The sequence below is a fragment of the Hipposideros armiger genome, unplaced genomic scaffold (genome assembly GCF_001890085.2).
Source record: "Hipposideros armiger isolate ML-2016 unplaced genomic scaffold, ASM189008v1 scaffold_598, whole genome shotgun sequence".
Lineage (NCBI taxonomy): Eukaryota > Metazoa > Chordata > Mammalia > Chiroptera > Hipposideridae > Hipposideros > Hipposideros armiger.
This window is the reverse complement of record NW_017731948.1, coordinates 1,446,248-1,458,048: the sequence shown is the minus strand read 5'-3', so window position 1 is coordinate 1,458,048 and position 11,801 is coordinate 1,446,248. Positions and strand designations below refer to the sequence as shown.

General features: G+C 40.9%; 1 protein-coding gene across 11 annotated transcripts in view; it reads right to left on the bottom strand.

The window, feature by feature from the left end:
* Nucleotides 1–3,184: 3,184 nt before the first annotated feature.
* The window catches only part of NLGN4X (neuroligin 4 X-linked), a 354,171-nt gene continuing 345,554 nt past the window's right edge, over nucleotides 3,185–11,801 (bottom strand). For all 11 annotated transcript variants that reach the window (XM_019624654.1, XM_019624659.1, XM_019624662.1 and 8 more), the window contains one exon: nucleotides 3,185–4,729. In XM_019624654.1, coding sequence (XP_019480199.1) covers nucleotides 3,880–4,729 — 850 coding nt within the window. In that variant the 3' untranslated portion in view covers nucleotides 3,185–3,879. The remainder of the gene's footprint in view (nucleotides 4,730–11,801) is intronic.

The following is an 11,801-nucleotide window of genomic DNA, read 5'->3' as shown; positions in this document are numbered from 1 at the left end:
GCGAGCAAAATGAAAGATTATAATGATTAAGGAGAGGAAGAAACAGACATATCTTCCCTCCCTAGTAATAGCCTCAATCCATAGATTCATCCTCATCCCCCAACCCCTAACACACACCTTTCAAGTGCCGTGTTTTACTTGAAATGCCATCCTTGGCAGTGAATAGTTAAATGTGTGTTTCTAAGGTCTTGCGGCTCTCTTTGTTGGCTACGGATAGGTTATATGACTTCTTTAAAGATATCAGTGAATTTGGATATATTCCATTTGATGGCAGGAGGCTCTGCTGTGTTAGGGTGTACTAAACAAAATCGTGGCTGACTATGCGTTACTGGACCTCGTGGAAGCAAGCCAGCTCTTGCATCATGAGTTATATGTTCACTGACTCCTATATAGATGGAGACGTTCATTCACTCAGCTTAAAATACTTTTTGGCTGAGTCATTTAAAACCAGGCTCATGTGGCCATGCTCTCTAAGCTAGCCTCCTTAAGTGCCTCTTTCCTGCTTTCTGCAAAGATTCAGCCAAGGCTGCATATCAATGAATAATATGATACCAGCCAATTTAAAAGTAGAGATAGCATCTAAAGCAAACTAAAGATGTAAGTCCGTGTCCTACCACACCTACCCCAAACCCTTGAGAACAAAGTAAAAATACTGAAACGGATGTGGGTTTTATGACCTCTCTTATATTACATAGATGTTGGTTTGTCAGCTGTCATGGAGCAAACGTCCCATCTCTGCCTTCCAATCGCATCTCAGGTCTTCGGTATATCAATATAAAGCAAAACTGCATTGCTTCAAGTCCATTCACTGACATTATCTTGTCTAGAAACGCTCATCTTCCTTTTTTATCCACTTCTGCCCACACAGAACCCAGATGGAACTGCTCCTCGATCAATGAGCTCTTGAGTTCCATCGACTATGCAGCATGAACTCCTTCCCTCCGATCCCCAAAGACACTTTTATACGACAAAGATGTTCGTGCTTTATAATTGTTTGCAAACCTTGGCGTTAGTTTTAATTTTTTCCCTGACGTTACCTCTCATTGATCAAAGGTCTCCAAGGTAGCCTTATTTCTACACGACTACTGAAGGTTTTGACTTATGTTGTTCTTTTCCAACACTGTTTTGGTTTCGTCTTCTCACCTGGATCATGGAAACAGCCTCCTAGCTACAAAAAAANTGTGGCTCAGGTGACCAGGAACACTGCATCACTGGGCCCCACAGCACACCTATACATAAGGCCACTCTACCTAGATCGGAAGACATAGCAGCCCTACCTAATACACTGAAACAAACACAGGAAGGCAGCCCAAATGGGGAGACAAAGAAACATGCCCCAAATGAAAGATCAGAACAAAGCTCCAGAACAAGAACTAAACAAAATGGAGACAAGCAATCTACCAGACTCAGAGTTCCAAACACTGGTTATAAGGATGCTCAGTGATCTCAGGGAGAACTTCAACACAGAGACAGGAAGCATAAAAGTGGAGATAGAAAACATAACAAAGAACTGGTCAGAAATGAAGAATACAATAATTGAAATGAAGAATACATTAGAGGGAAGCAACCGCAGATCAGATGAAGCAGAAGGTTGAATCAGATTTGGAAGACAAGGTAAAAGAAAACACTCAATCAGAACAGCAAAAAGAGAAAAGAATCCAAAACCATGAGGACAGTTTAAGGGGCCTCTGGGGCACCATCAAGCATACAACATTCACATCATCGGGGCACCAGAAGGAAAAAGGCAGAGCAAGGAATTGAAAACCTATTTGAAGAAATAATGATGGAAAACTTCCCTAAGCTGGTGAAGAAAATGGATATTCAAGCCCAGGCAGCACAGAGAGTCCCAAACAAGATGAACCCAAAGAGGCCCACACCATGACACATTATAATTAAAATGCCAGAGCTTAAAGATAAAGAGAAAATGTTAAAAGCAGAAAGAGAAAAAAGCAGTTAGTTACCTACAAGACTATCAGCTGATTTTTCAATGGACACTTTGCAGGCCAGGAGGGATTGGCAGAAAATATTCAAAGTGATGACAACCAAGGACCTACAACCAATATTACTCTACCCAGCAAGGCTATCATTTCAAATCAAAGAACAGATAAAGAGCTTCCCAGACAAGAAAATGCTAGGAGTTCCTCACCTCCAAATCATCAACACTTTCAATATAAATGGATTAAATGCTTTAATCAAAAGACAAGGTTGTTGAATGGTTAAGAAAACAAGACCCTTACATATGCTGCCTACAAGAGACTCACTTCAGATTGAAAACACACAGAATAAAAGTAAAGGGATGGGAAATGATATTTTATGAAAATGGAACCAAACAAAAAAGCTGAGGTAGCAATTCTTATACCAGACAAAATAGACTTTAAAACAAAGGCTATAACAAGAGACAAAGAAGGACCCAGTAATCCCACTTCTGGGTATTTATCCAAAGAAACCAAAATACTATTTGAGGGGACCTGTGCATTCCTATGTTCATTGCAGCATTGTTTACAATGGCCAAGATGTGGAGGCAGCCTGGGTGTCCCTGAATGGATGGATAGAAAGAGGAGGTGTTACAAAACTTGCCATCTGCAACAACATGAATGGACCTATAGGGCATTGTGCTGAGTGGAATATGTCAGACAGCAAAAGACAAATGTCATATGATTTCACTTATAAGTGGAATCTAAAGAACAAAGTAAACAAACAAACGAAAGACAAACAAGCTCATATAGATACAGAGCACATTTTGATGGTTGCCAGATAGGAGGGGCGTGGAGTTGGGTGAAACGTGGGAAGGGATTAAGAAGTACAAATTGATCGTTACACAGTAGTCATTGGGATGTAGAGTATAGCATAGGGAATACAGTCAACAATATGGTAATAACTGTGTATAGTGCTAGACTAGTCAGAGGGATCACTACATAAATTATATAAATGTCTAACCACTATGCTGTGCACCTGAAATTAATATAATACTGAATGTCAAAAAAACACACAAAAAACAAATCAGTTGACTGAATAATAAGATACCTTTGATGCTGCAAAAAAAAAATCCTAACATAGCTTGATTAAAAAAAAAAAAGAGACTTTGTGATAACCATATTCTATATAGCATTCAACCACTGACCCTTATTACTTTGTTTTCTTTGCCACAGGCAAGTTACAAATACATGTGTGTTTTNTGTGTGTGTGTGTGTGTGTGTGTGTGTGTTTAAACTCACAGCTATATACATCTTTTCTTCTATTTTTACAAAGTTTCTTAAATATAGTTCAGACGGGCAAAACCTCTCTTTGCACAGAACTCGATGTCTGTTACTGCATAGTCAGTTCTTTTATTTGAATAATAAAATTCTACTTCTCTTTCTCGCTGGATTACAGCTGCATATACTGGGTGCAAGCCCACAGGCTCTTTGCTTTACTTCAGTAGTAGAGCCATCTGTCGTATGGCACATAAAGAACTTTTTTAATTTTTACTTTTTTGAAATTGTAATTAAAAAAAAGAAAAAAGAAAAAAGAAAAATTAAGCGTCCCTGGCTGAGTTCCAGAAGTGTCAGCTTCTATGGTTATGTTGGTCCTTGAAACGGTGGCGTCCAGGTCACATGAAACGTTCGCTGGAGGGGCGGAGATCTTAAAGCGGTGTTGTAACAGCAATGTATGCTTTTCACATTTCATAGGGTCAGAAGTTGATCTCGTCATACTGGGAAATGCCAAGGGGGTGGGTCCACGGGGACACGATGACGGCCCTTTTTGCTATTTTGAAAATTTTTGTCCTAAGTCAGCGGGAGGAAAACCATCCCTTGCGTAGAGACGTTGCTTCTCATTCTTCGTTCTCTCTTCCATGTTGCGGAGGGGAGGCGTCGAGGGAAGGGGAAAGGGACCGCAAAGCTATACTCTAGTGGTTGAGTGCCCGTGGGGTAAATTTGTACTGTTCTGTCCTCCGCTGAAGGTATTGAACGTGTGCAAGGGCTGCATCCCTGTCAGTGTGTTTGGAATCATGGTGATGGTGTTTGGTGTCATAAGTGGGATGTCGTCCGGGGACCGACGCAGTGTGAGCGTGTAGTCTGGCGGGCAGGTGAGCCTCAGCGTGTCGTGAGCCTGTAAGGACTCACACTCATGGTCGTGTTCCAGCTGCTTCATCTGCAACGACATGATCTCTTCGTTCTGGATATGCGCGATGTCATTCGTGGTGTTTCTCTGGGGACTGGGGCGCCGGTGAGTCTCGTGGCGTCGCTTGTCCTTCTTGTAGTACAGCGCTGCGAAAGCCAGAATGTTGAGGAAGAGAAGGGAGGCCCCCACGGCGATGGTGACGCTCAGCTCGGTGGAATAATCCCGCTTGGTTTCAATGAGGACGGTGGTGTCCTCGGGCCCGGTTTTATGCGGGTCCTTGGACTGCTTGGGGTTATTAGCAGGAGTGATGGCCGGGCGCTTGGTGGTGGGCCATATCTTGGCAGGAGATCGCCGGGTTCCGTAGGGAAAGGAAGTCATGTCAGGAGGAGGGACCTTGGTGGTCGTGGAGACATACTGGAATATCTCATTCAAGTTGTGCAGGTGGGGGACGAGTTCCAACCAGAAGGCCACTTTCGTAGCTCGGTAGTGGTCCCTCACTCTGGGTTTCAGGCCAATGTGCAGATACAGCTGGTCCTTCGGGTTATACTTGGACCAGGCCACCTCCTCAAAGCGATTGGGTTTTGTGTGAATGAACTTGGTATCCTGAGGAACGGGCTGATTAGGGTCACTGGGGACAGAAAGAAGGAACAAAGAGAAACAAGGTCACACGTGTCCACATGTCACAAGGAAATCTTAAAACAGGAAGTCACGAGCAGTGAATCCCCCACGTTTCTTCACGTGCACAAACTACTGACGTAGCCACAGGTTCCTTCTGCTTTGCTAAATCCCATCTTACCTGTATTTAAAAGACAATTTCTGAGGGTAGCACGATGGCATTGTCCTCGCTTTGCTACTGTTTTTGAAACATACCAAATGATCATCAACAACGAAAAACGAGAATGACATTGTGGCAGCACTTTTATGAAGCTGCCCTCCACCCTCTGTCTGAGGACATGCCAGAAAGCTGGGGGACCACAAGGTCCTACTTGAATATCTCAAGTCTACAGACGTTACCAGGCATCACGCATGATGCAAACAGTGTATCATTGGCCAGCAGGTGCCCTCTTTCCTGCAGGAAGGACTTTAGCCCTCTATGTGACACAGTTGAAATCATCTCAATGGTATTTAAGCTCAGCAGCTTTTTACAGCTGTGAAAGCTTGAGCGAATTCTTACACGTCGTTTGGAGTTATCTTCCTCATCTATAAAAGCAAATGACATTATTGGGACTGGACATAAGTGATGAAGGTTAAATAGTCACCCCCAAAATTCCTGGCATATAGTAAGAGCTCGAGAGAAGTTATCTCCTGCTGCCGACATATAAATTAGAATACCTGAAAATTGCTTAGGATAAAGGACTATGAAGTAATATTCATCCACAGTATATACAGTCTACTGTATATAGTATATGCTGTGTAAAAGGATATTGCTACCACAGTACATACAGTATATTATATACTGTATATAGTGTATGCTGTGTAAAAGTATACTGTATACTTATATATATATATAGCATATGATATACAGTATATAGTATATGTATATGGTATACCACATTATATATAATACTGTATATAGCATATGCTGTATAAAAATTATATTGTATTCCACAGTATATACTGTATATTATAGTGTACATATATATTATACTGTATCACATTATATATTGTATACTGTATACATATGTATGATATATAGATATGATTATATATATATGTGGTATCCAAAAAAAAGTTTTACCTCTTAACTCAAAACACACTAATTTCAGTGCTTCTATCTTACTAATGGGATCAAAAATAGAAAATTGTAGGTCCTGATGCCACGAGCTTTCTTGTTTATGCATTCACTTATAAACATGAATCTCTTTAAAAACAATCTGCGTTTTATGTCTTAATTTTGACATTTTTATGTTTTCAAAAACGTGTTGGATTCAGTATAGCACCTTATGCCTCTTTTTCTTGTGCTTCCTAAAATAGCATTTTGAGCACTTCCTGTGTAACTGGACTCTGCCATGGACGCATTTCTCATTGATTTTTTTAATGTCTACAAGCAACAGAGGGTTGTGAGGCTTCCTTACAGATCTGCACTCATCTGATGTCACTGAGTTGGGTCTATTCGCTGTGGCCTCTTATTAAGGAAAGGGTATGCCAGACAGAGCATTCTCTTCATGCCGGACATTAGGCCAGTTTTGATGGAATCCTGTGTACATGTGAAAGGTGAAGAAACACATTCACATTGTCCTCAGAGAACACGGGGTTTGGGAATTCAGATAAGGGAGCTTTAGCCTGATACAATCTATCTATCAAAACTTCTTGGAGACGTACAATCAGAAGCCTTCAACCAAGATAAAGTGACAGATCTCAGGAAAGCCTGTCATTTCACCTTGGCAAACCTGGCACAGGAGGTGAGATATCTAAGTAAGGTGCCTCTCTATCTCTCTTTATCTCTCTCTCTCTCCCTCTCTCTCTCTCTCTCTCTCNCTGAGGTAGCAATTCTTATACCAGACAAAATAGACTTTAAAACAAAGGCTATAACAAGAGACAAAGAAGGACCCAGTAATCCCACTTCTGGGTATTTATCCAAAGAAACCAAAATACTATTTGAGGGGACCTGTGCATTCCTATGTTCATTGCAGCATTGTTTACAATGGCCAAGATGTGGAGGCAGCCTGGGTGTCCCTGAATGGATGGATAGAAAGAGGAGGTGTTACAAAACTTGCCATCTGCAACAACATGAATGGACCTATAGGGCATTGTGCTGAGTGGAATATGTCAGACAGCAAAAGACAAATGTCATATGATTTCACTTATAAGTGGAATCTAAAGAACAAAGTAAACAAACAAACGAAAGACAAACAAGCTCATATAGATACAGAGCACATTTTGATGGTTGCCAGATAGGAGGGGCGTGGAGTTGGGTGAAACGTGGGAAGGGATTAAGAAGTACAAATTGATCGTTACACAGTAGTCATTGGGATGTAGAGTATAGCATAGGGAATACAGTCAACAATATGGTAATAACTGTGTATAGTGCTAGACTAGTCAGAGGGATCACTACATAAATTATATAAATGTCTAACCACTATGCTGTGCACCTGAAATTAATATAATACTGAATGTCAAAAAAACACACAAAAAACAAATCAGTTGACTGAATAATAAGACATCTTTGATGCTGCAAAAAAAAAATCCTAACATAGCTTGATTAAAAAAAAAAAAGAGACTTTGTGATAACCATATTCTATATAGCATTCAACCACTGACCCTTATTACTTTGTTTTCTTTGCCACAGGCAAGTTACAAATACATGTGTGTTTTTCCCCCCATTAAAATCTGAGGTGTTTAGACCCCAAACTGCATTACACTTCTTCTCAGAGCGCTGTCGACACATGTTCATTGCAATAAGCCAGTGGCCCTCTGCAGCCTGAGTCCTGAGGTGGGAAAAGCTTGCTGTGCCTGTCCAAATTGGAATTGCTACTTGGAAAAAAAAAATGGGCAGGAGTTACCTCAGTTCCCTGTTATTTGGATGCACCATTAGTCTTAGGAGCAAGCGTTGAACATTTAGGATAAAATAGAACAAGGTTCATGCTTCATATGCGACTCAGTTCTGAGGTGATTTTGTTATTACAATTCAAAAACAAATAAATAAACAAAAAGGAGGATGGTGTCCCAAGGGCAGTGGGTTGTAAGATGAAAGAAAAAAATGCAGAGCACAGGCAATAGAAACATATTTTTGGTTGCTCGGAGGTAGCATGTTCAGCAAGAAAAATCCTCATGAGACATTCAAAGCGAGGGTGTGGAGTTCATTGGAGGGACACAATAGCACTGTTCTCCAGTTATTTGTAATTTCCTCTCTTTTGTCCTTGATACCAGCTGACGATGGTCTCAATAATGACCTCCACACCATTCAACAAATCTAGGGGTGAGGAGGACTTGTGACATCTACCGCCATCAAAAGCAGTGCTTGAGCCAGGGAGAATTTCTGTACTTAGGACGATGGTTTGTCTTTGATTTTATGATTTTTTTTCATGCGTTTGCAAAGAAAAGGGGAGACGCATCAGATGAGGGTTATGGCTCCTGGAGCAGGAAGTGTCAATCAGCAATGCTTCCTTTACAGAGTCCCGTCCCTTGCTTTGTCCTTTTTTCCTCCCTGAGCTATGGGTGGCCTCCCAAATCACATCATCTTGTATTCGACTTGATGTTGCTACTGTGACAGTCCTAGCGTTACTGAATCTCTTTGCCTTCATGCAAGCCCATGCTGTGTTCGTTTTCTGCCTTTATCGTGAGAGGCTCTCCTTGGTCTGAATCAGCATGATTATTATCACTATTATCATTATTATTCTGTAACGGAGGCCTTGGGTTTTTCTTACTGAGCAGTTCACAGGCTATACGGATGGGAAAAATGGGGGGAAAGGGATTCACATTTAAAAAAGTTATTAAAGCTAAGAAAGCAAACACATACAAACAATGCATGATCTCCCTTGCTATTAAGAAAGGAAATGAAATAACTTACAACATGCATGCAATTGAACTGTGGTCCCCAATGATATTGAATTCAAGGCATCTGTGACAGCATGCAACTCATGGGGACATGTGGCAGGGTGGCCCCCCTCTATGATGAGTAAGGGCAGTGTGGGCTCAAATCATACACTGTTTGTTAAAGGGATTAGTGTACTATTTGCATATATTAATTGTATGGTAGATTAACCTAATGGAAGTCAAGTTTCTGATGCTTATTCATAGAAATATTGCATAAGGATGGTTCTAACATCCTCTCCATGTAAGTGGGTAAAAAAAACAGGCTGCACTAGATGAATTAAACATAAGCCACCCTATGACTTCTTTGTATAAACATCAACACTAGACTCCATACCTTTCAGGAATCTTGGCTTCAAAATACAAGGTCTGACAATTAAGTTCGCGAACTTGTTGCACCGATGTGGCTAACCTTTGTTTTGCTATGAGAGGGATTATTCATTATAAATTTGCACCAACTTGACCAACAGTTCACCAAGTTGACTATTTGGAAGTGCTGAAAAGGCTGTGGGAAAAAGTTAGACGACCTGAACTTTTTGCCAACAATTCATGGCTCTTGTATCATAGATACCCTTCCTTTTAAATTTTCCCAGAATTCTAGTCTAATTCCCAGGAAGTGGGTTGAAGACTTCCATTCGGTAGACTGCACCCATCCCTTCTGAACAGGACATCAATTCTCTTTCGACAACAGAGGTGACTGTGACAGCGAATTATCCTCCCCATAAGCAAAGTGTGCATTTCCTCTGATTTTGTACATTAAACACCTACACAAATGGCACAATTTTGAAGTTGGAAACTGTTTCTTCAAAATCAGACAAATCAAAAGCATCCATTTCTCTCATTAGCCTGATACTGGAATAATATTTCAGAGGCCATTTTACATAACTGTCATCTGCTAAATTTTTTAAATAAATGGATACGTTAGTGTGTTTTTCTCACACATACATACATACATCACCCAACAGTCACGCCCTTTTTGCAGACATGGCATTCATTGTTATGTGCTCTGGTCACCTTGATAATTATATTCAAAACATAAAACTTGAACTCTCCACATTGCATATCTTATATGTGACAGTAAGTTAACAAAGGGACACATCTTAAAATGTTGGAAGTGCACAGGACACGTGGGCATGCCATTGAGAAATAATTTGGTAGTATGAGGTTCAGAGCTGTCACATGGTGACGCGCATTTAGGCCTATGATAAAAACATGGCCAGTTTCACTCATATGTGGGATATAAAACTGAAAACAACGAAGGAACAAGACAAAGAAAGAAACAAAACTCACAGACACAGACAATAGTTTAGTGGTGACCAGAGGGTCGGGGGGAGGGGGGTGGTAGATGAGGGTAAAGGGGTCAAATATACGGTGATGGAAGAACTGACTCTGGGTGGTGAGCACACAACGTGACATATAGAGGATGTATTACAGAATTGTACACCTGAAACCTATGTAACTTTACTAACAATTGTCACCCCAACAAACTTTAATTAAAAAATGTGACCAGAGAGTGTCAAAGGTCACTAGAGGTCTTGTTAGTTTTTCCATGGGGCCCAAACAAGCTCATCAGTCAGAATTGCACAGGAGGGGAAAATCCCATCTAAATAGATAGATAGGAAGGTGGAATTAATCTTCTTAAATGATAACCTTAAACAAAAGTAGATCCCGCCCCCCCCACACACACACACAAGAACCTGGGATCTGGTCTTAGTCACAGTCTAGATGCTGTTCCAATGACACGAGGACAGTAAATGGAGCTTCTAAAAATTGGCACATGGGGTTGGTGACAGCAGCCAGATCACATACTAAAGGGACATTGGGAAATGTGGGGAGAATTAGTGCATTGGTGCCCACGGGTTACGGTAACAGACACACGTTACAGAAAGCACGTGCTTGGGGCCACACCATTTGGGTGGCCTGCACACGGCTGTCCTGTGTGACTCGGAACAGCTTTGTCTCCGCTGTCATTCACATTAATCAAATGTCGCTTCTTTCAAAAGCTGGTTTCCTAACACATTTGGGAACCGTCCTGCAGTGGCACGCTCTCTTTTGCCATGTTATGAATGATTTACAATCTTTCCTTGTGTAATCCCATCTCCTCCCCACTCTCCAACCTTACTATGCAGTTTCATGTTCGATATTCAGCCATTTGGGTCATGTTCGGGCCCAGCCAGCATTTTAAAGTGTCAGTTCAGCAAAAGTGAAATTCCAGGGCTTAATGACACAAAAGGAACCCACAAGCATAAATAAAACAATAGGTAAAACTGATACATTGGTTTTCTTAAAAAATAAACTGACACTACAAAATTCTACACGCACTCTGAAATCTAATCTGTGCATACCAGGGCTTGTTGAGGAAAATTGTGAAATGCAAAGCTATCAGGTTTCTTCAGGCCTAGAAAAATGGTGGTGACTTTTCTTTTATATTTTGCAGAATTCCTACAGGGGTCATCAATTTCTGTACTAACCAGGTACATTAGAGATATGGTTGATAAGCCCTCAAGAGCAAAGCTATCTGGTTTCAAATCCTATTTTAGTTCAGAATCCATTTTAAACAATTCATTTAACATTCTGTGCCTCAGTTTCCTCACCTGTAAAATGGAAAAAGCTACACTAGGAGGGTGGTACCAGGATTAGATGGCTTCATGCATGTAACCTACTTAGAACAGTCCATTTTAATTATTATTTGCATGTTGTAAAATTCAAAACAAGCAATTGCTCTTTAAATGGTTGACTGGATACTTTAAAAATTCTCTAAGCACTGGTTTCACGTGTCTTTGTACATAACGTATGTCTTCACTAAGTGTTACCTAGTTTTGCTCATATAAGTTGCCAAAAAGAACTTTCAATATTACCTATGTCCTATGGAAAATAGCATGTAAATGATACCTAATCATACCTGAATTATGCCTAAAACCCTATAACATGGACAGCTGCAGGCACTGGTTTTAGCGCTGCCTTCCTAAATAATGTATAACCTACAGAAAGGTAAGGTGCATGGAAGAGAGGCTCATATAGGAAATCAGAAAAGGTTTGCGCGATCTTACCACTGGAGCACAAGGATGCTGGCAGTGTGTTTCAGGTTTAATGGGACATTTTTGCCCAGCTGTAACCATTGCCCAGAGCCCCAGCCCAGTCCTATTCAGAGGTAATGACCTCAGAAA